Consider the following 24,593-nt stretch of genomic DNA (forward strand, 5'->3'; position numbering starts at 1 on the left):
GTGTCTGATCACTGGCCGGAGCCGGAGTCCATTGGCCACGCTGGCTGCGCAAGGAGCCGAGGACTCGCGCGGAGGCAGGATGCTCCTGGCCGGCGATTTCGGCAAGGCGCCGGCAACCCGGGTGAGGCGGCCCTTATGGCCCGGGGCGGGGACACTGGTGGCCCAGTGAGGTGGCACAGATCTCCCAGGGGAGGGTGCCTCGATGAAGTGGCCTTGGCGGCCTGGGGACGCGGTTGCGGTGGCCCGGGGGAGATGACTCTTGCAACTCTGGTGAGGTGGCAAAGACTTCCCGGGGGAGGTGGTCCCAGTGCGGTGGCTCTGGTGATCCCGGTGAGATGACACAGGTCATTCTGGGGAGGTGGCCCTGGAGGCCGGGCCTGGAGAGGTGGCAGTGGTGGCCCCAGGGAGGTGGCCCGTTTTAGAACCTCCAGATCCTGACCTCTCAGGAAGGCCCCAGAGGGAGGGGGCTGGGACCTTGTTGTCTTCCAGTGGATGCCCTCTGGGAACCCTGTGCGAGTTCCACCTATCACTTCAGTCTTAATGTGTTTGTCACACCTGATCTCCTTCTAGTGCTGCTCTGAAAACGGTGACCAAAGGAAGAACATCAAGGAGAAAAGTAAGCGGACTCCAAACACCTTAGCACTTTCTACCCAGCCATCTCTCCAAAACTCTGCCCTCAATGGTCTGCATCGAGAAGGGTCTTAGCCTGTTATCTTTTAGATGAAGCATCTCTTTTTCTCTTTCTGTATTAAATACTGATTATCATCATACACATATTTTTGCCTTTCCGGATGGTAAAATATGGGATAATTTGGAGAAGAGCACTTCCTGTGCCCTACCTAGTGCAGGGACTTCTGTGGTTTCACTCCAGTGCTGCCCTTCATACTGGATTCAGAGTAATTGGGGCCTGCCTGTTACTTCAGTGAAGCATCAACTTATTAAGCATCAGGAATTTCGAGGGGCTAATGATCTAGGAGAGATGACCACCACCTTAGTTGCATTCAAAGGAGTCAAATGATCATTGTTCAGTTGTATTTACCTTCAGTGAATTTGCAGGTAATCGTTGATCTGGGAAGAGCACAACAGATAACTTGGTTCCTGGATCTTGAACTGGATAGGGAAAAGGTCACTATCTCCATTTCCTTCCTAGGACAGGAGCATACACCAGGGGGTGGACATTTGGTATTTTACTTCTATAAGCTAAATGTGGCAAGATTTTGGAAATCAAGGAATCTTGAGGGCCTTTTGAAGTGAAATTTACTGGGAGAGGAAGCGGGAAGCATGGCACAGCTGTTCCATCAGAGGGTTTTTGGTTCTTCTCATCACGGCAAATAGTCTGGGAATGAGTAGTAGTAACAGAAAGGGTGCTTGTGTTACCATATTGGCTTTAGGAGTTAGACTTGCCCTTAACATTGCCTGTTGCTGCAATCTGCCTCAGAAAGAAAGCTCTGAGTACTTCATAGCACTTGACAGTCACAGCTGCCACAAGTTAGCTCCTTTTCCTTAAAGGATTTGAGAGTACCTCACATCATTCAGTTTAACCCTTCCCATTTCCACCTTTGCCCCATTCAGATGCCTGGGAAGTTGATGCCACGGAGCCGTAGACCCTCCTTTGTTGGCTTGGTCAATTTCTTTGCAATTGGAAGTGCTCTTTACAAAAAATAGAGGAAAGGAGAGACATTAACCACCCCCCCCAAATCACCATTGTGTCATTTTGAAGAATGTCATTTGACTAAGAATGTACTATGCTGCATTTAAATGGTTAAATCAAAAGAGTATAATTTTTTGTAAAAGGTGAAGATAGAATTTACTCCCTAAGCTACAGCAAGCTTATCTTCACAAAACATTCCCTCTGCACATAGCCCTGCCTCTGTGTATGCAGATATACCACACAACTCACATGTTTTATATAAGATAAATTTAAAAAGTCGACATTGTGGGCTTCCCCGGTGGCACAGTGGTTGAGAGTCCAACTGCCGATGCAGGGGACACGGGTTCGTGGCCCAGTCCGGGAAGATCCCACATGCCGCGGAGTGGCTAGGCCCGTGAGCCATGGCCGCTGAGCCTGGGCGTCCGGAGCCTGTGCTCCGCAACAGGAGAGGCCACAACAGTGAAAGGCCCGCGTACCGCAAAAAAAAAAAAAAATAAAAATAAAAAAATTTATCGGTGGAAGAGCCTGGGCCATTTGACCTGTAGTTCGCGGGGTTTTTTTGTTTGTTTGTTTTTCTTTTGGCCACACCCCGAGACATGCGGGATCTAAGTTCCCCGACCAGGGATCAAACCAGTGCCTGCAGTGGAAGCATGGTGTCTTAACCACTGGACCGCCAGTGAAGTCCACAACAGTGAGAGGCCTGCGTACCGCAAAAAAAAAAAAAAAAAAAAAGTCAACATTGTGACTCCTGTACTTAATAGTAGATGGAGTCCTGTAGTAATAAAGTTTGATGCAGACCAGCCAATTCTGATCGTATCTGAAGGAGAAGAAAATAAGAATATTGTTTTGAAATTCAGGAAACATGGATTTTAGTCCCATTTATAACCTTTGAGTGTAGGCTGGGCAAATGTTAGAATTTATAGTAGGGAAGTTGAGGCATAGACTCTTACTAGTTTCACTTCTACCTACCAGTGAGCTACTCTTTCTCATTGCATGTGAAGAAGCTTTTAATTCTTATAAATTGAAGAGAACAAAGGAAAATTTGGTTTTTTTAAGGCCTGGGGGAGGGGAACATACACAGTACTAAATACTGGTATATATTATGTTAATCTCTTGTAGTTACATTTTGCATTTAGGCATATCTTTATCTAGATATTCTTATCTTCATTTTGTCAGAAGTGACTGTTGTTTTTTAATGAGGCTGATTATAACCTCTTGCCTTTCATTGCTGTTTCCTTAAAACTTTATTTTTCAGAAGCAGACTCACAGATATAGAGAACAAACTAGTGGTTACCAGTGGGGAGAGGGAAGCGGGAGGGGCAATATAGGGGTAGGGGATTTAGAATTACAAACTATTATGTATAAAATAAGCACTGAGTGAAGTAAGTCAGAAAGACAAATATCATGTGATATTGCTTATGTATGGAACATAAAGAAATGGTACAAACGAACTTATTTACAAAACAGAAATAGACTCACAGATGTAGAAAACTAACTTACGGTTACCGGGGCGGGGGGGGGAGGGGGAGGAAGGGATACGTTGGGAGATTGGGATTGACATATACACCGTACTATATATAAAATAGATAATTAATAAGGACCTACTGTATAGCACAGGGAACTCTCTCAGTACTCTGTAATGACCTATATGGGAAAGAATCTAAAAAAGTGGATATATGTTTATGTATAACTGATTCACTTTGCTGTACACCTGAAACTAATACAACATTGTAAATCAACTATGCTCCAATAAAAATTTTTTTAAAAAGCTATGAGGATATATTGTACGATGTGGGGAATATAGCCAATGTTTTATAATTACAAATGGAGCATAACCTTTAAAAATTGTGAATCACTATACTGTACACCTGTAACATATAATATTGTATAGCAACTATACTTCAATTAAAAAAAAAAAAAGAAAAACGCTTTATTTTTGGTAAAGAGCCACTTCTACAAGGGCAGCTCCAAGGAAGAACAGAGGTGAAGTCCAACTAGCAGAGCTCTCAGGAGGTTCTGTATTGTTGCCCCAGCTTTATCTCTCATGTACACATCTTGTTTGTTTTTTGTTTGTTTTGTTTTTTAGAAATTGTTGTAGTCCTTGTAACGAAATATATACTAGTACAGTCAAACTTTTAACAAACCATTAATGGTTTGTTTAGAGACAACCAAATCCTACAGGCAAACCTGAAGTAGAGAAATGCACTGTATGTTCAGGTTTATTCTAATGTTTGGTTTCTATGAACTCTACTCTCTTTTTCTCAGGGCCCTTATTTTATAGTATTTATTTTCATTTGGAGTTCAATGGCTATTACTCTGAATTTTTACAGTATCTTGTTTTTTGTTTGTTTTTTAAATTTCTAGGTACAACTCATCTCTAGGGAGATTAAACCCTGTATGTGGAATCATTCAAGTTGTGGACTTACTAGAGTTGAGCGTGGTTTATTTTTTTATTTAAAAAAATTTTTTTAAAAATTTTGGTTGCGCCAGGTCTTAGTTGCGGCAGGCGGGCACCTTAGCTGCGGCTCACTGGCTCCTTAGCTATGGCAATGTGGACTCCTTAGTTGTGGCATGTGAACTCTCAGTTGTGGTGTGCATGTGGGATCTAGTTCCCTGGCTAGGGATCAAACCCGGGGCCCCTGCATTGCCAGCACAGAGTCTTAACCACCGCACCACCAGGGAAGTCCCTTGAGCGTGTTTAATATCAGGGAACTTAATGGCTGCACAGTGACATGGAGTTACCATTATAAAGTTTGACCCAAACTTCAGGTTTCCTAAACTTTTCAGGAAGAAGGAAACCATAAGTAACCAAAAGGAGTAGCTTACACATGGAAACACACTTCAAAACGAAGCAGTTCATCTTAGCACATGGGGGTGGGAGTAGGAGAAGGACATGGCAGCCGGCTGTGGGTCTTTGTCAAGAAACTGCTTTGAGCCTTCAGGTTTCTTGGGTTCAGGGCACATTCAGAAAGCCATGCTGGCACAGATCATCAGCAAAAGTATAGGTAGAGATACTCTGGAAGAGAGGAGCAGTGCTGTTGGTCCACAAATGTAGGACCATGGAAAATAATTTAATTGCCTTTGAAGTGGATTGTTTACTAGAAATTTGTTTTAAGTGTTTTGTTTAAATAAAAATCAGAATTTTTAAATTTATATATTTGAATCTTCCCTCATTCCACAAAGAATTCAAGGTAACTTAAATTGCTTAATTATGTCTTAAATATTCTGGATAGTGGAAGAAGGTATAGACTCCTGCAGAGTGAAAAACTGACTTGTGAACTACAGGAAATGATCGACTTTCAAGCATAGAATAAGGAGTAGACTCTGGGAAATTTCACATACTTGGTGGGATGAGAGCAAAGCTACATAGCGTTCCTGTTTTCACTGGGTATTGTGTGTTCTGCTATAGTACATGTTGCCTCTGCTACCACTTTTCTTAAGAGGGTTCCAAATCACCTGTTTTTGTCATATTTAATAAGTCCAATATGAACTGGCCAATTCTAGTTTATTTGCCATGGGAAGAATCTCACTTTAGATTGTACAATTTAGTGGTTGCATTAGTCATTTTGAGTTTTCCTGGTAATGTGTTTTCTCTCAAATTTCTTTTTTTTTTTCCGTTTCTGAAATGGACATCTTTTTTTTATAATTAATTTATTTTTATTATTAAAAAATTTTTTTTGGCTGTGTTGGGTCTTTGTTGCTGTGCACGGCCTTTCTCTTGTTGTGGCGGGCGGGGGTTACTCTTCGTTGCGGTGGGCGGGCTTCTCATTGCGGTGGCTTCTCTTGTTGTGGAGCACGGGCTCTAGGTGTGTGGGCTCAGAAGTTGTGGCTCATGGGCTTAGTTGCTCTACAGCATGTGGGATCTTCCTGGACCAGGGCTCGAACCCGTGTCCCCTGCATTGTCAGGCGAACTCTTAACCACTGTGCCACCAGGGAAGTCCCTGAAATGGACATCTTTGTACAATCGCTTCTGAAGCTTTTAAAACTCTTTTACTCTTGTATCAGGAGGAGTTTTTACTCATTGCTCTCCCTTTCAGATTTTTTTCATATACTTGAGATCTTTCAATACCTTTTTTGTTTCTTTTTTTTTTAAACATTTTAAAACCAGAGTCCTCCTTTGGTGTTATTCTAGACTATACCATCTGATTCCTCGCAAATTTTGAAAATATATTAATAATTTAATAAAAGCTGCATCAGCAGAATCAGATTTGACCTTTTTCCCCTCAGTAATAAAAGATTCTTAAGATACACAGTTGTCTAGAAAAGTTTAGTTCTGTTTGTAACTGCACTGTCATGCCAACATCTATTGCAACCTGTGGGTACTAGGACAGAGTTTAGTAATTTTTCTTTCACTCAGAATTTCCTAAGCTCTTAAGCATTTTATAGTAGTACTTGATCGATAGATTGCTTTATAGCTATTCATTTGGGTATTTGTGTGTGTGTGCGTGCGTATGTGTATTTATATGCATATATATACCCATATATATATATAAATATATACACTCATCCATTGGTATCCATGGGGCATTGGTTCCAGGACCTCTGCGAATATCAAGATCCCTGGATGCTCAAGTCCTTTATATAAAATGGCATAGTATTTGCCCGTAACCTACACATATCCTCTGTGTGCTTTAAATCATCTCTAGGTTACTTAATGCCTAATGCTAATAATAATAGTTTTGCATACAATGCAAATGCTATGTAAATAGTTACTGGAGCATGGCAAATTCATTTTGCTTTTCGGAACTTTTTGGATTTAAAAAACTTTTTTTTTATCTGCAGTCGGTTGAATTCATGGATGTGGAGGGCTGACTGCTTTATATAAATATATAAAATATAGTGTGTATGTATATATACATATATTCATTTACACACACTATATTCATTAGGGTATTTTTGTGTATGTGTGTATATATACATATACACACAAGTACTATATATACAAAAATGCCATATATAGGTAGTGTTTTCTTTAACTTTTGAAAGTAGATATGTTGCCTTGTATATCTTTTGCATTTCCTTTAACTCCATAGTACTTGGTGGTGTTGAGTAATTGTTATTCTTTCATTTTAGGTGACATAAATATTGCAGCTGTCGTTGGAAACCAACCAGTCTGTGAAAGTACAGATAACGGTGATCTCCCTTCCTATGTGGCGGTATTTATAGAAAAGGAAGTCGGAAATGACCTTAAATCTTTAAAGAAACTTGATAAACTCATAGAACAGATGACAGAAAGTAAAATGCAGTTAGAAGAACAGGCAAGTATTAAAACTCATTGAAACAATATCAGTACTATACTCATTATAATATAATGTAAATATAACCATTAATATATAGGCATTTTTGAAAATATAGATTGTGACAAACAGTCTAATCATTTAAAACTGCTTAATAGGTTTTAAGGACCTACAATGTGCTAGGTGTTTTACAAATTATGTAAAAGAGAAAGTTCCTACTGATAATGATTTATGTCTGACATTTATGTCTGACATTTTCATACAATGACTTTTAATGTGCTTTTAAAAGTAAATTCATGGGATACCAAAATGTTACAACACTATCATTCCAATTTTTTTATATATGCACACATAGGGAGAAAACATTAAAATAAGTATAACATTATAATAATGGTTATTTCTGGGTGGTTGGTTAATAAGTGATTTATTTTCTTTTTTTCTTCTTTAATAAATTTATTTATTTATTTATTTATTTAGCCTGTGTTGGGTCTTCATTGCTGTGAGCAGGCTTTCTCTAGTTGCAGTGAGCCGGGGCTACTCTTCGTTGCGGTGCTCAGGCTTCTCATTGCGGTGGCTTCTCTTGTTGTGGAGCATGGGCTCTAGGTGCCGGGTTTCAGTAGTTGTGGCACAGGGGCTCAGTAGTTGTGGCTCGCGGGCTCTAGAGCTCAGGCTCAGTAGTTGTGGCACATGGGCTTAGTTGCTCCGCGGCATGTGGGATCTTCCTGGACCAGGGCTCAAACCCGTGTCCCCTGCATTGGCAGGCGGATTCTTAACCGCTGTGCCCCCAGGGAAGTCCCACAAGTGATTTCTTTATATCTTTTTGTATTTTCAAGTTTTTTTCTTTTTATAATAAACATATTACCTGAAATAATGTTTTAAAAAATCCAGTGGGGGACTTCCCTGGTGGCGCAAACTTCCCTAAAAATTTCCACCCAACCTGCAAAGGTCTGTGCATGAGCCATGCAAGCACAATTGCCTTGCACCCCAAAACCTTCTACTCAAAGTGTGGGAACTTGTAAGAAATGCAGAATCTCAGTCCCTACTTCAGGCCTATTAAGTCTGAATCTGCACTATAACCAGATCTCTAGGTGATTCCTATGCATGTTCAAGTCTGGGAAGCACTGCCTTCGTACACCATTACACCTGGCATCTCTTTTATTGCACTAATCCCACTGTTGAAGGTTTGCCTACATCTCTCTTCCATACCAGCTGAGCTTAAGGGCAGATGCTGTGTCTAATTTATCTGTCAGACCCTAGCACAGTGCCTGGTATAGAGTGTCTAATCAGTGTTGATTAAATTGAAATTCCTTTATAATATTCTTATCATATTGTACTGATGCCTGATATTTGTATATGTTTTTCCATCTGCTGTAAGAAAAATTTATTTAATAAATATCATATCTAAAGGCATTACCTGGGTATCATCTTACCAAGTCAATAGTTCCTTCTCAATCTGGGCTTAAATCAGAATCACCTGGGGAACTTTTGCAAATAGTTACCCAGACTTTTAGTATCAAAGCCTCATTTGTTTCTGAAAGAAAATTATTAGTAGATAAAGCAGGTAAATGTTCTTTGGCTGGACCCTCTGAAAGTGCTGAGCTTCATGATGGTAGATCCAAAGATGTTTACTGGGGGCCCTCCCTACACACCTCCACATAGAGCATTTCATGTTGAGGTTTGGTTAGTACAGGATGCAGAAACCCAACGTTTCTTTTGAAGCTTTTAAATAACAATTTTCATTTCTATTAGAACAAACATGCATTTTGAAGGTAACTAATAAAGAAGAGAAAAAAATGAGAATCTTATCTGATTGCTGCTGTTTTTTATTTTTTGTTTGTTTTTGGTATGGGCAGGTACTTACAGTTTCATCAGAAATCCCTAAAAGAATTCAGAGTGCCTTAAAAAATGCAGAAGAATCAAAGCAATTCCTTAATCACTTTCTGGAGCAAGAAAGCCATCTCTTCAGTTCCATTAACAGCCATCTGCTGACTGCACAGCCCTGGATAGAAGATCTCGGAGCCATGATTAACCAAATTGAAGAGATTGAACGGCATCTTGCTTATCTTAAATGGATTTCACAAATTGAAGAACTGAGGTAAAATAGGCCTCCTTGTTCTCATAATTATTATTTTCCTTTGAGGCTATGTCTTAGAGAGTACGTGCATGCCATTAAATAATTGAGTTAATTAAAGGTTATAATAATGTGATTTTACCAGTTACGAAAATAGCATTATGATAATGATTCTTTTCCTTTATTATGAATGAACATAAACTTTTAAGGGAGCTTAATTTGCGTTTGAAAGAAAGTAATCCAAGTAAAAAGTTTTAAGTCCTATAGTTATATTGTGAACACATGATAAAAATGATTATAATGCCAACTCATCAGTGTGGTAATATTCCTCTTTTACCTTTTAGAGACGGTCACTTAATGAAATGGATTGCTTTCTCTATAATTTGAATTTTTTTCAGTGGGTATCACCTAAGAAGAGCTACACAGTATTTATTATTAGATGAAAAACAGAGTCCTGCTGCTTTTGAATAGGGAAAAATAAAGAAATACAGTGGACCCCTGAACAACGCAGGGGTTAGGAGCATCAGCTCTCCTCAGCTGTCAAATCTGCATCCAACTCATAGTCAGCCCTCTGTATCCACGATTCCTCCCTATCCTTAGCTCCACATTCACGGATTCAACCAACCAGGGATTGTGTACTACTGTAGTATTTACTACTGAAAAAAATCAGTGTATAAGTGGACTCGTGCACTTCAAACCCATGTTCCTCAAGGGTCTATTGTAACTCTTTTTGAATTAAATACATATCACTGGTAGTTGATTGTGAGTGTCTGGTATTGCCTTTCAAACAAGCTATATTAACATTTCTGCCTACATTGGTAGATTTTTTGGTTTCATGATTTAAATTCTGAAAATAGCTATAAAAGACAAAATCTGGGGACTTCCCTGGTGGCGCAGTGGTTAAGAAGCCACCTGCCAATGCAGGGGACAGGGTTCGTGCCCTAGTCTGGGAAGATCCCACATGCTGCAGAGCAACTAAGTCCCTGCGCCACAACTACTGAGCCTGCGCTCTAGAGCCCACGAGCCACAACTCCTGAGGCCGCGTGCCACAACTACTGAAGCCCGTGCACCTAGAGCCCGTGCTCCGCAACGAGAGAAGCCACCACAATGAGAAGCCCTCGCACTGCAACGAAGAGTAGCCCCCGCTCACCACAACTGGGGAGAAGCCTGCACGCAGCAATGAAGACCCAACACAGCCAATAAGTAAATAAATAAATGAAAAATTTAAAAAACAAGACAAAATCTGTTAAAAAACTTAGTAAGAATGACTAGGAAAGGAGAAGAACGAAAAATGAGAGAATGAGCGTAGGGGAAGGCCAAAAGGGCTGTCAGAAATAGAATAATACACACATGAGATTAGTATGATTGTTGAGGCCTGAAGCAGTGATGGTGGAAAACAAAGGCCGCTCGTGTTGGAGGGAGAAGGGAAAGTACTAGTGCATAGTGGAGATGGGCAGGGTGGCAGTACACATTCCTGCGCTTGAGGGTGCTGTGCCCACCCAGCAGCGTAACCGAAGCGTGGCACTCAGCGGGGGATGAGAGTCCCAGCTTACTCTCACCTAGCAAAGTGGCCAGGCCTGGGTAGGATGTACACAGGCTGCCTAGAGGGAGAGCACTTCCGACCCCTGAACTGAGATTAATTATTGAAAAGGTTAAATTTTGTTCCTATTCTGGCTTAAGATATGGCATGTTATTTTCATCAAAAGAAACATTTCAGTTTTAAATGTTTTGTTTTATTTAGCCAATATGCAAAATGGTAGTCATGGGCTGAATGAATCCTGAAGATAGGTTGTATCTGGCTTCTTTTAAAGATTTTGATTAATTGGTTTGATTTTACATGGAAATCTTGATTTCTGGATTCTCTTGAAAAATTTTAAGATTTGGCTACATTGGACCTACACTCCAGTGTGGCAGCACTTGGCTGGAGCCTTAGGATGGGGTATGTGCTTTTTAGCTTGTCCTAGTCCCCGCCCACTTTGCTTTTTTCATTTACTGTGCCCATCAGGCCTTGCGAGGCATTTGAGTTTGCTACCCTTGCTGTAGAGCTTACCTTAAATTTTGTCTGCAACTTGGCTAACAGTAACTTGAAAGGACTAGACTCTGAGGTGCCACCTCCCTAAGTTTCCTATAATCCAGTTTAGCTGGGCAAAGTAGGTAAAAATTGAAGTCTACCATATTTGACCTTACCAGATGCCACCCACATTCTCCCCTTTGGATTAAGATATGACAGACTTCTGTCAAAGACAGATTTATTAGAAATGAGTGGTGCCTGAGGGAATGTGACAAAGGAAAATTCTTTTACCTTGGGAGGGGTGGGAAGGGAAAGGTGGAGGGAGGTATCCTGAACACAGGCCACTGTTCTTAGAAGGATGCTGAATTTGAGGACTCCAGGCTCCCAGAGACTTGCGTATCAGGTAAAAAAGCCACTACAAGGTGGCGCTTCCTTCTTTCTTGGATGTAGCTTTATATAAAGCAGGAGGAAACAGCAGTTTTTCCACATTTGGAATTATTGTGGACAAACTGTCTTTACAGTTTGTTTTGCCTTGTTTTGCAGTGATAACATTCAGCAGTATCTGATGACCAATAATGTCCCAGAGGCAGCTTCTACTCTGGTCTCTATGGCAGAACTTGACATCAAGCTTCAGGAATCATCCTGTACTCATCTTCTTGGTTTCATGAGAGCCACTGTTAAATTCTGGCATAAAATTCTCAAGGACAAGCTTACAAGGCAAGAAATTTATCCATATTTCATGGTAATTGCTTTCAGATGGATATTTGGTGCTCACGGTATTTTACTGTAATATTTGTGTCACTTTTCTGTTACAGTGACTTTGAGGAAATTTTAGCACAGCTTCATTGGCCATTCATCGCACCCCCTCAGTCTCAAACTGTTGGCATAAGTCGACCAGCCAGTGCCCCTGAGATATACAGCAACTTGGAGACACTATTTTCTCAGCTCCTGAAACTACAAACCTCGTATCTTTGTTGGAGTTAAAACTCACTAAAATTTCTTTTTTCTAGAGTGGATTTGTGGCCAGAGAGTAAAGTGACCAGAGAGTAAAGCTTTCTGAAAGCGGCCAGGGAGTAGTGGGTTTGGACTTGATCTCTGTATTCCCATGGACTGTTCTCCTTCCACATAAATTGCATGTGGGTGGGAGGGCTGTGAGGAGTTCTGAAATGCATGACTGTAAAAGTTTGCATCACATATAGGTCTCATGGGACAATCAAAAAAATGGGCAATTGGGAAGAAACCTTAGTAACTTAGTACTAATTTAATAGCACGATTACTTGAATATGTTTCCTTACTACTTATTATTCTTTATTTTAGGAAAGACAGATTAATTCTAATAACATTTTTCATGTACTTTTTACTGAAGTCATGTAATGTAAAGTTAGACTACATATTATCTGTATTATAATTAATTTTACTTAGTATCATATATGTCTCTTGGAAAAATGTGTGTATACATATACGTGTGTGTGTATATACATACACATACGTGTGTGTGTATACATACATATACGTGTGTGTGTGTATATACACACATATACATATGCTTTTCTTTTTCCTTGACTTGACTATGTCAGAGATGAATTACTTACTGAGACAAAACAACTTCCAGAAAAATACTCTCTTCCTGCATCCCCTGCTGTCATCCTGCCCATCCAGATTATGCTGACTCCCCTTCAAAAGAGGTTCAGGTATCACTTCAGAGGGAACCGACAAACTAATGTTATAAGCAAGGTGTGCTTTGCCAATTCTTGCCCTTGGTTTGTTAAGGCTTTCTGTACTTCTGCTGCTTTGAGTTAAAATCTGATTCTATTCACATTTCTGTTTTTCTCTGAAGAGCTAAATTCCTGTTTTGCCACTACCCTTTATAGATATATTTTGGGACTTGTGTTGATTTGTTGTAGGAATCAGCTCACTCACTAGCACATCATCTGACCAGTTTCTGAAGTTTCCCCTGGGGTGTGCTGTAGCATTTGCTGTGGCACTTTTTACAACTGGCTCTACATGTGTTCCACTGTGCAGATTGCTCCTTCAGGTTTATAAATATATCAGAAAGAAAAGTGAGAATCAAAAGATAGTAGAGCATTAGTTTTTGAGTAGAAGTGCTGATGCTAAAATGATTTGTAGCTGTGTAAGACAAAGTATGGGGATAAGTGACAGGAATGGCTTTGAGGAAATTATCACCAACATTTTAGTTGAGGGACTATACCCATGTGTACTGGGCATACTGTTGAGATTTTTTTCTTTAATTTGATCAGAAAAACAATCACTGACAACTGTTTTCAATGAAATTTGATTGAATTTGTTGAGAATTATAACCTTGGGAGTTGCTAGGGGGTGGATACTATTCTTGAGTCTTGCTACATCTAATGCAGTGCAAGTAGCAGAGGGATTCGGTGTTTTTTTTTTTGTAATAGGGTCATGTTTTATTTTTAAAATATATATTCTTAATTTCTCGGTGTTTTGAAGTAAATGTTATTAAATGCCAGATTACACCAGGCATTGTATGTGTCATCTATAAATGAGTTTATAGGCTTTATAGAATATTAAAGGAATCAAGGGATAGGCAGTTACATCTGTATAGGAAGGGAGTAGAGTGACAATGGATTTCTGGTTCTTAAATTCAGCTTGTTCTTTTGTACTTCATGGGTCTCCTCCTTTTTTGGATGGGGTGTTGGTGGAAAGAAAAGTAGAACCTATTAGTAAGTGTAAGTGAGACAAAACAATAAACCTAAACTGTAGAGAGGCAGTGATCGTTTGAAGTAAGAAAATTGTGAGTTATATTGTTGCTTCCTGAAGTGTGGTTCCAGTGGTCCTAGTACTATGACATCAAGCCTGAACTATGCAGCCCCCGAGAGTAGCTACTGCCCCTTTTTCATTTCTGTATTCCCAGCATCTAGCACACAGCAGGGTTTTACCTTTCAGTAAATGTTCTAGAATTCCTGTCCAGCAAAACTTGGAAGGTTTATAGAATCATCTCTAGGGACAGTTTAAAAAGCTGCATACTTATATTACTCTTCTATAATTATACCTGTTTTAAAGCATTTGTATTTCTTGTAATGCAGACCAGCCAAATTTTTTTTCCTAATTTAGGTTTTGGAAAAAAGAACAAAACAGAAGATGGTCATGTTTAAAAATTATTTTGGAATGTTATTTCAAAAAAATATATAATATTTATACTTTACATATTTCTAAAGTACTAGGTTTTAAATATTTATGGCATTGTAAATTTATGAGTTTACTGACATAAGCCACATTATTGAAATTTATTGGGAGTACATTGGGAAACATTTGATTATTAAGCCTTGCATGAATTTAAAGTTCAGAGTAGAAATTGTGCTCTTACATATAGGAATTTTCAACTAATTTTTGTAAGTACTGTGTGTCTACAATTAAATAGAGACATTTAACTGTACTTTCCAGTTGGAATGACTTAAGAATTCAAACTGTTTACCTCCTTCCTCAGCCCGAATGGTACTTGGCTCAGGTACTTATGTGGATTGGGAACCACACTCAGTTTCTGGATGAGAAGATTCAGCCAATATTAGACAAAGTAGGCTCTTCGGTGAATGCAAGGGTAAGAGACTTTGTCCAAAGCATTTCCGTTTTAGAGTTGTAGGTGTCCATGAATAACTTGTCATTTTCATTACCTTATGCTTATGTATATTTTTGTAGCTTGAATTTTCTCGGGGCCTTATGATGCTGGTTCTTGAAAAGTTAGCTGCTGATATTCCTTGTCTGCTCTATGATGACAGTCTCTTCTGTCATTTGGTGGATGAGGTGCTTTTGTTTGAAAGAGAACTACACAGCGTTCATGGCTATCCCAGCACTTTTGCTAATTGTATGCATATTCTGTCAGAAGAGACCTGTTTTCAGAGATGGTTGACTGTGGAGAGAAAATGTAAGTGCTCACGTGGCTGTGGGGTGGGGAGAGATGCCTCTTTTTGCGTATATAAGTTTTCTCCAGTTCTGGGTAGAAACTAGAGCCATCTATATTTTTCTTGGTTAGGGTTTACCAAGTTGCCTTCAGAGATCATCTTATTTTCTTTTCTTCCCATCAAGCTTCAGTTTTTCCCAGAATTGCACTCTACAGGTTTCTAGGGTAGAATATTCAAGCCAGTACAGTATATAGTTAACTGTTTTATAGATTTTACGTATAGTATTTCTGTTCTTGCTGGAATCATATTGGATGTGGCTTGTCTAGTGAGTGTAACTATTTTGAAGATTCGGGGTAGGTACGGCAGGGAGAAGTAAAATATCTTATTTAACCCTAGAATAGAGCACGTTAAATATAGTACAACTAGTAGGAGGTTATAGATTTATTTTTTCATGAAAAGTTACCATTCCTAAGAGATTATGAGTTGAAAGATCAGGAATTTGTAATGTAACAATCTGTAACTAGTTGTTTGACATAATCCTTTTTCCTGCTTATCAGTTGCTCTTCAAAAAATGGACTCAATGCTCTCGTCAGAAGCTGCCTGGATATCCCAATATAAGGATATCACTGATGTGGATGAGATGAAAGTTCCAGACTGTGCAGAGACGTTTATGACACTACTCTTGGTTATAACTGGTAAGTATAGTCTTTTAAGATACAACTTTGTTTTTTTTTAAAGTACTGACTCTTAACAGACTTGTGGTTGCCAAGGGGTGTGGGGGGTGGGGGGATGGATTCCATTATGTGATAAACCATAATGGAAAAGAATATGAAAAAGAATGTATGTATGTATAACTGAGTCACTTTGCTGTATAACAGAAATTAAATACAACGTTGTAAATCAACTATACTTCAATACATAAAATTTTAAAAAGTCAATGAAAGTACTGATTCTTCACATGGTACTTTTCAAGTAGTTTGACAAAATATATAGTGGTTATTGTAATACCTTCAAATTCAGTTTCTATTTTGGCAGAACTCTAGCACAGCATTCCAGCTTTTAGATTTTTAGTAATCTAAATAAGATCTTAAACATTAGTTTCCATGAGGGGAAAATTCCTGAATCGTTACATAAAAACAAATAAGAATTTAATTTTATTACCTGAAATCTCTTGCCTTTCAACTTTTTGAGTGTCTTCAGTAAATGGTGATTGACCTAAATTTTATATATTATTTTCTTCACCTCGATATATCAAAGATTGTAGAACAGTAAAATAATAAAGTCACTTTAGGGATTGGAATAGTAATAGGACCTCTTCTTATGGTGCAAGAATGTTCTGGCTGGAGGGTGGCCCAGCCACCTCTAGCCCTGGTTTGTCTGCAGCCATCCACGTTGCCCCAGGGCACTGCAGGCCTGCTGGTTCTCCAGGTGCCACTGAGCCCTCACTGCCATTATCCTCCAGTGTCTTGTCCATTGCTTGGGCCTGTCTAGTAACCTGAAGAGGTGTCATTCCAGGCCAGTCAGTAAATTCTATATTCTAACTGTAAGAAAGATATGAAAAACACTAAAATACAAAAAAATTTAGCAAAACTGATTAAAAAAAATTTTATTATGGAAATTTTCTAATATATATAAAAGTAGCATATCGAACCCTCAGGTATCTGTTACTAAGGTTTAAAACTATCACTTTTCTATTATGTGTTTTTCTCCCCCCAAAATCCAGATTTTTTCCCCTGAAGTATTTTAGAGAACATTTCAGACATCTTAGCATTTCACCTATAAATCCTTAACTATGTATCTCTTTTAACCTACCCTAGTTCCTCCTTCCTTTTTTAAAAAATGTCATTTATTTGTTGAAGAAATAGAATAGTTTTGGTATATAACTTTCTCATATGCCTTTTTAAAATATTGAGATATAACTTTTTAAATTGCAGTATAGTTAATTTACAATGTGTTAGAAGCATAACTCATATACAGTGAAATGCATAGATCTTTAGTGTACAGATCAATGAGTTTTGACAAATACCAATACTTGGGAAACCCACGTACTTAGAGAGTTTAGAAATGCATCCATACTTGAATGGTCAATCGATTTTTGACAAAGGCACCAAAGCCAGTCAGTAGGAAAAACCTATAACTATGTCATGGATGGTACCATAAACCTTCATATGTCTTGTTAACTTTCTCCACAGACAGATATAAAAATCTTCCCACAGCTTCCAGAAAGCTGCAGTTCCTGGAGTTACAGAAGGACTTAGTAGATGATTTTAGGATACGATTAACTCAGGTGATGAAAGAAGAGACTAGAGCTTCCCTTGGCTTTCGATATTGTGCAATTCTTAATGCCGTGAACTATATCTCAACAGTACTAGCAGATTGGGCTGACAATGTTGTAAGTTAATCTTTTATATTAAGTAATATATTAGTAACTTCAACAGTTTTGCCTTTTGAAATCTGTTGAATCTGTAGCAAGCAAGTTAGGCAGAATCACAGTTGGGCCAAACTTAGGAGGTGTGATTAAAGTACATATTTTTCTCATTCAAGTCTCAAACGGTTAAATAATCCTGATATTTTAATCACTGGAGAAGCCATCTTTTCGTGAAATTGTTGTTTATAAAGTGAACCATTTTCCTTTTTTAGACTCTGAACTTGGTAAATGTCATGAATAGTAATTGCCATCTCGCGAAAAGCTAAGATTGTGTAATGCTGTCAAAATCAATAAAGTTCAAGACTTTAAGGAAAATAAAAGAATAACATTTGATACCTTTTTAGTGCCTTCGAAACATAAAATATGAAATCATAAAAACAGAAACATTTTTAACCTATTTCATACATTAAAAAATTATTTAATACTTTGTTTATTTTCAAACATATTCAAGAGTGAATAGAATGGTAAAACGAACTCCCATGTGCCTGTCACCCAGCTTTTTTTTTTTTTTTCAATTTGGCTGTGCCACATGGCATATGGGATCTTAGTTCCCCAACCAGGGATTGAACCTGCACCCATCCTGCATTGGAAGTGTGGACTGGACTACCAGGGAAGTCCTCACCCAGCTTCTTATACCAACTGTGTTTCATTTAACCCTTTGCTCTACCCCCATGTGTGATTATTTTGAAGTAGATCTCAGATACATTTCGTGGTAAATATTTTCATATGTATCTCTAAAAGATAAGAACACCTTTTTTAAAAACACACCACCAGGGGACTTCCCTGGTTGTCCAGTGGTAAAGAATCCGCCTTCCAGTGCAGGGGACGCGGGTTCAATCCTTGGTTGGGGAACTAAGATCCCGCATGCCGCGGGGCAACAAAGCCCGCGTGCCACAACTATTGAGCTTGCATGCCTCAATGAGAGAGCCCGCATGCCGCAACTACAGAGCCCACATGCCCTGGAGCCCGCACACCACAACTAGAGAGAAAAAACCCGCACGCCACAACTAGAGAGGAGCCCGCGTGCTGCAATGAAAGATCCCGCATGCCCCAACTAAGACCTGATGTAACCAAAATAAATAAATAAATAAATATTTTTAAAAAAATACCGTTATCACATCCAAAAAAATTACCTAATTTCTTACCCTGGAAGGTATATTTTAAATAAATCTAAAAATCAAACCCTGGATTTAGTAACAAGTACTGTGAAAGGCCTTTTACCTCCAAGGATTTTACTTATCCTTCCTTTCTCCATGCAGAGTCCATGTGTTGGCAGATTTGATCTGCCTAAATATAATTAACTAGTACTTTAGTTTTACTCTTTTTATTAATCCAAGGAATATATTGGTGATCAGGGCTTTTGGTAACCAGATTTTCTAATATGTACTTCCAACTAAAAGTGAAGAAACTTAATTAGTCTTTATAGCCTTAACATAAATAGATTAATTCCTTTAGCTGTTTTAGATATTAAAATGATTGCAGAGGGCCTCCAAGACCTCTTTTTTTTTTTTTTTTTTTTTTTTTTTTTTGTTTGCGGTACGCGGGCCTCTCACTGTTGTGGCCTCTCCCATTGCGGAGCACAGGCTCCAGACGCGCAGGCTCAGCGGCCATGGCTCACGGGCCTAGCCGCTCTGTGGCATGTGGGATCTTCCCGGACTGGGGCACGAACCCGTGTCCCCTGCATCGGCAAGCGGACTCTCAACCACTGCGCCACCAGGGAAGCCCCAAGACCTCCTTCTTGGACAGGGTGTTCTCAGGTTAGGAATCACTGTTCTAAGATCATATGTGTGGATACAAAAATCCAGCAAGGCCCATGAAGTACATTTCATGGCAGAAAGCATTAACACAGGATTAAGATGACCATAAAATAGTAAAATATACATTTAATGGTGAAAAAACTATACTGAGTATAAAGAATATGAAGACACATTATAAATATAAGTATTATGTGTATAATTGTGTCATTAAATGAAAGTAGGAAAATAAAACAACTATAATTTTAACTAAAGACTTAAAAACATCCCTTTTAAAATGTGATAAAGTGGGAACTGAATAATTACAGACTTAAATAATTAGAAAGACTGATTAACTGGAGATTGGTGGTAAGTCAACAGTATACTAAGGGAAACACAATTTTTGAGTGTGTCCAGCTGAGTCACAAATATGAACGAAGGTAAATTAAAATTTCTATACATTGTCAAATCTTAATGTAATAAAACAAAAAATAAAAGCAGAAATGAAATATAGCCACACACAGGCATTTAAAATATTCAATGCCTGAGTTAGAAAGTCTAGAAAACATGACAAGAATGTATTTTAAATTATGAATTTATGATAAAAAATTATATACTGCCAGCACATTATATAGAAGATATTTTCCTTTACTGTGAAAGAAAAAACAAAATGAAAAAGTCTTTATCAGGGTAATAAGCCAAAAAAATAGGAAACAAAAATTAATAACAGATACAAACAAGATAAATATCTAATAAACACAATCATAGTTTAATCTGGACTCTTTGGTTGGGACTTTGTAATTACTTAAAGCCTTTTCTACAAAAATGTTAACTGAAATACATATGCATATCATTCTGCTGAGCAAGGAAAATAATCATTTCATAAAATGAATATAAGTGGAGTGTAATGATGAATGCATCTATCTTTATAAAGTCACCTAATCAGAATACATTCATTCATTATGTACTTTTGTGTGTCATGTTCCTAATTTTAGTAAGTGCTTTTATTCACTCACCCCACCACAGCGCTCCATTTTCTGCTAAGCTTTTTCGTGAAACAAATTGTCATTCTTGCTGCTTATGCCAGTGATTTTAATAAGAGACTCATTCAGGACCACATGTTTAGCTTCAATGAAATATTTGTGGAACATCATTAACTACTTTACTCAGTGCCATAGTCTGTTAACAAAGATGAATTGGCCATCATCCCTAGCCTTAGAAAATTTATGAGTTGACTCTTCAAGTCATGAATGAATTTTGTGTTTGGTATGTTACTATGGTACAAATTCTGTTTAACATCAAAAATCATTTACGGCTTCCCTGGTGGCGCAGTGGTTAAAAATCCGCCTGCCAATGCCGGGGACACGGGTTCGATCCCTGGTCTGGGAAGATCCCACATGCCGTGGAGCAACTAAGCCTGTATGCCACAAATACTGAGCCTGAGCTCTAGAACCCGCAAGCCACAACTACTGAGCCCACGTGCCACAAATACTGAAGCCTGTGCGCCTAGAGCCCATGCTTCACAACAAGAGAAGCCACGACTATGAGAAGCCCGCGCACGCAATGAAGAGTAGCCCCTGCTCACCGCAAGTAGAGAAAGCCAGCACACAGCAACGAAGACCCAACACAGACAAAAATAATTAATTAATTAAAAAATCATTTAATCACATTCACAGTCCTTCAGCCTGTGAATGCTCTAAATAAAAATCATGTAAGCTCTTGTATTACACAGAAAAAAGTAGAGTTCACCTTCCATTCATTTAGATTCTCCACTAACAGCTGTCTGTCCATTGCCAGACTGTGCTAAGCCTGACATAATCCCCAGCCATTCAGAATTAGGAATGTTTCAGTCATAGGTGACAGAAACCCAGATTCACACTGGCCTAAGTAGGGGAGTGCGGTGGCATGAGGAGGTGAGGAATTTGTGTAACTGAAAGGATTAGGCAGGGCTGCTCTAAAGTTGTTCATTCCTGGCTTCACTCGTAGGCCGGCTCTGGTAAGTATGACCATGGGTGGCTCCAGGCTTCCATGGTCCATGAGCAGGCTCAAAAGGACACTGCCACTTCCCTGCCAGCTTCAGCAGAAATGCCAAGATGGCCTCTCACATGTCATCCCTGAACAATCCCTAGTAGCCATGCCCAGTCTCCTCTTAATAGACATTCAGGTTGTTTTTAACGTTTTGCTAATTACCCACAGCGTTGTTTTCCTGTAGGGCAGAAAGAATAATACTAATTCTACCTAAAATAATACTGTACAAAAATGACATTTTAATTCTCTTAACTCATATATCTTCTAGGTTTACTACAGCTCTCAATCTGTATCTAGAAAAACATGAGCACTTAAAGAAGGTAGCCGTTAGGGGAATGCAAATCAAAACCACAATGGGATGCCACTTCATACAAACTAGGATGGCTGTAATAAAAAAGACGCAGTAACAGTTATTAGCATGACGTAGAGAAATCTGAACCCTCACTCACCGCTGATGGGAATGTAAAATGGTACAGTTGCTGTGGAAATAGTCTGGCAGTTCCTCAAAAGGTTAAACACAGATTTACTACAGGATCCTGCAATTCTACTCCTAGGTATATATCCAAGAGAAATGAAAACGTATGTTTGTGCAGAAACTGTACACAAATGTTCATAGCAGTATTATTCATAAAAGTATAAACAACCCAAATGTCCGTCAACTAATGAATGGGTAAATATAATGGAATATCATTTGGCTATAAAAAGAAATGAAATACTGATATATATTACAACATCGTTGAACCTTGAAAACATTATACTAAGTGAAAGAAGCTAGTCACAAAGAACCATAGGTTGTATGAATCCATTTATATGAAGTGTCCAGAACAGGCAGGTCTAGAGACAGAAAGGAGATTCGTGGTTGCCCAGGAACAAGGTGGGGGTGGGGTGGGGAACCACTAGGAGGGGGTTGGGGGATGATGGCAGAGAGTGTGAGATTTCTTTGTGGGGTAATGAAAATGTTCTAAAATTGTGGTGACAGATGCACAACTCTGAATGTACTAAAAGCCACTGAACTGTATACTTTATTTTTTTAAATTTCTTTATGGCTGTGTTGGGTCTTCACTGCTGCACACGGGCTCTCTCTAGTTGTGGCGAGTGGGGGTTTCTCATTGAGGTTGCTTCTGTTGTTGCAGAGCATGAGCTCTAGGCACGCCAGCTTCAGTAGTTGTGGCACGTGGGCTCAGTAGTTGTGGCTCATGGGCTCTAGAGCTCAGGCTCAGTAGTTGTGGCGCACGGGCTTCATTGTTGCGCGGTACTGTGGGATCTTCCTTGACCAGGGCTCGAACCTGTGTCCCCTGTGTTGGCAGGTGGATTCTCATCCACTGCTCCACCAGGGAAGTCCCCAAACTGTATACTTTAAATGGGTGAATTGTACGGTACATGAGTTACATCTCAAGCTGTTAAAAAAAAAGGTATCTTAAACATGTTAACATATTTTTGCTTTCAGTTCTTTCTACAACTTCAACAGGCAGCATTGGAAGTCTTTGCAGAGAATAACACTCTCAGTAAATTGCAGCTGGGGCAACTGGCCTCTATGGAGAGCTCTGTCTTTGATGACATGATTAACCTGTTAGAGCGTTTAAAGCATGACATGCTGACCCGGCAAGTAGACCATGTTTTTAGAGAAGTTAAAGATGCTGCAAAATTGTATAAAAAAGAAAGGTAAGTCCTCTGTACTTTCTTATAAGTCAACTCTCAACTCCAGTTTGATAGAAGTTAAAAGGTGACATGCAGTCAGATTTCCAAAGTGTCTAGATAGCACAGAGCTTGGCCTTTTGCACTCCAGACTTTTAACTGTTTCTAAAATATATTCAGACATTCTTAATCAGAATAAACTGATCATAACTTAACCTTCAGATGTGTCTGTAAGTCCAGCGAGCTGGTGTCTGGCATGGGGCCGAATGCCTAGCCTGTCACCCATTGACAAAGCAAGGTGCTGCTGTAGTACCTGTGCATGCCTGTGCTATAGTTTAGTCCACTCTCATGATTCCTGTGACATCTGTTACCTCCCAGACGGTGAGCTTCTTGAGTGCAGGCAATGTCTGTCCTAGCAGTCCTGTCACACAGAGGACTTGTTATCAGTTTGGAAGTGTTATTAGTCCCTGTTGTTTTGCTGAAAATTAGAGTGTAAAATTAGCTGATGTCTTAAATGTAAATGCATTTTACATTTTAACTCTTATATCAGTAAGTCATATTAAAACTGGTGATTTAAAAAACTTATCATCCTCATTAAGTAAAGAGTATTTCATTGAGAACTACAATATAAACATAGGTACAGGGAATTCCCTGGCGGTCCAGTGGTTAGGACTAAGTACTTTCACTGCCAGGGCCTGGGTTCAGTCCCTGGTCAGGGAACTAAGATCCCACAAGCTGTGTGGCGTGGCCAAAAAATAAAATTAAATAAATAAGCAAACAAACGTAAGTACAATTTATTTTCTGAAAGAGCTTTTAATGTTGGGCTGTACATTTTTTCTTAACCAAAATGCCCCAGGACAGTGCACTTCCCCACATTTAAAATGATTTGTTAAATCTTTAAAAATACAGAGAGATGAAAAATTTCATAATAAAAATTAATGTGCTTCAGGCAGTGCTGTTTCTGTTTTTTTCCAGGTGGTTGTCCTTGCCATCGCAGTCAGAGCAGGCAGTGATGTCCCTGTCCAGTTCGGCTTGCCCCTTACTGCTTACTTTACGAGACCGTTTACTGCAATTGGAGCAGCAGCTCTGCTTCTCCTTATTTAAAATCTTCTGGCAAATGCTTGTAGAGAAGCTGGACATATACATCTACCAAGAAGTAAGTAAGAGTAGACTGTATGTTGGGCTGTGATGATAGAGGCAACTGCTATATGAATTGTCCTTTTTTTCAGATAATTCTTGCCAATCACTTCAATGAAGGAGGAGCAGCTCAGCTGCACTTCGATATGACTCGGAATCTTTTCCCTTTGTTTTCCCACTATTGCAAGAGGCCAGAAAATTATTTTAAGCAGTAAGTGCAATATTTAACAATTAATTTTGATGTATCAAATTGTTAGAGGAAGTTGATTCATTTTTTAACAGCTTTAGGGTTCCAGTGATGTTAAATATATATTGCATCAGTTAACAGTTTAAAGTATTCATTATGTACCAGTAATACAAGATGTGACCCATGACCCCAAAAACTTGACCAGAACTGGATACAAATGATATGTTGGGCTTTGTTTTCTAATATTTGGTGTAATGCTCCTATGTGCTTATTACTGGGAAATAAATAGAAAATGAAAGCAAATGCAGTTCTGCCATATTCAATAAATAGAAGAAATTTGAAATATATTTAGTACTGAATAACAGGCCAGGCCTGAAGAAAATTTGTTTTCTTAAACATTTGATATTAATTTTGGTTCTAAGTATAATTATAAATGGATGTAAGAGAATTCTTACAAGTATTTTTAGAAATTGTTGATGTAAAATTTAAATTATTTAGGTTTTTGAGATTATAAAGTATTCCTTTTAAACAGATAAAATGAAAGTTTTTTTGCTCATTTCAGTAAGGTATCTATTTCTGCTTTTTTTTAGTATTCTA

At 38.8% G+C, this 24,593-nt stretch overlaps 2 protein-coding genes across 6 annotated transcripts in view; one reads left to right on the forward strand and one right to left on the reverse strand.

Moving 5' to 3' along the window:
• Window positions 1-23,884, forward strand: RINT1 (RAD50 interactor 1). Its single transcript, XM_027123884.1, has 13 exons — window positions 1-121; window positions 571-616; window positions 6,725-6,909; window positions 8,742-8,983; window positions 11,514-11,687; window positions 11,786-11,935; window positions 12,548-12,704; window positions 14,437-14,547; window positions 14,646-14,871; window positions 15,406-15,543; window positions 17,041-17,240; window positions 22,485-22,699; window positions 23,648-23,884. The coding sequence occupies exons 1-13, from the start codon at window positions 80-82 to the stop codon at window positions 23,859-23,861; spliced, it is 2,100 nt and encodes a 699-aa protein (XP_026979685.1). The 5' UTR covers window positions 1-79; the 3' UTR covers window positions 23,862-23,884.
• Window positions 1-24,593, reverse strand: part of PUS7 (pseudouridine synthase 7) — a 105,962-nt gene that overhangs the window by 61,815 nt on the left and 19,554 nt on the right. The window contains exon 5 of one of the 5 annotated variants that reach the window (XM_027123880.1): window positions 23,477-23,818. The exons of 2 other annotated variants lie outside the window; for them this stretch is intronic. Coding sequence is in view for 1 of the 3 variants with exons in the window: in XM_027123883.1 (XP_026979684.1) it covers window positions 23,921-23,987 (67 nt within the window). In the remaining 2 variants the exon portion in view is untranslated. Of the gene's footprint in view, window positions 1-23,476; window positions 23,819-23,873; window positions 23,988-24,593 lie in introns of those variants that run through there. 2 more of the 5 variants (XM_027123879.1, XM_027123883.1) reach the window with 2 other exon arrangements.

Source organism: Aethalodelphis obliquidens, unplaced genomic scaffold (genome assembly GCF_003676395.1).
Source record: "Aethalodelphis obliquidens isolate GAN/ISIS:26980383/991018 unplaced genomic scaffold, ASM367639v1 scaffold27, whole genome shotgun sequence".
Lineage (NCBI taxonomy): Eukaryota > Metazoa > Chordata > Mammalia > Artiodactyla > Delphinidae > Aethalodelphis > Aethalodelphis obliquidens.

Bases quoted from the DNA above. Each gene is read 5' to 3' on its own strand.
- RINT1 (XM_027123884.1), top strand. From the start codon at position 80: ATGCTCCTGGCCGGCGATTTCGGCAAGGCGCCGGCAACCCGG. The intron at 15,544-17,040 runs GTAAGTATAGTC...CTTTCTCCACAG, and splicing joins ACTACTCTTGGTTATAACTG to ACAGATATAAAAATCTTCCC. The intron at 22,700-23,647 runs GTAAGTCCTCTG...GTTTTTTTCCAG, and splicing joins AAATTGTATAAAAAAGAAAG to GTGGTTGTCCTTGCCATCGC.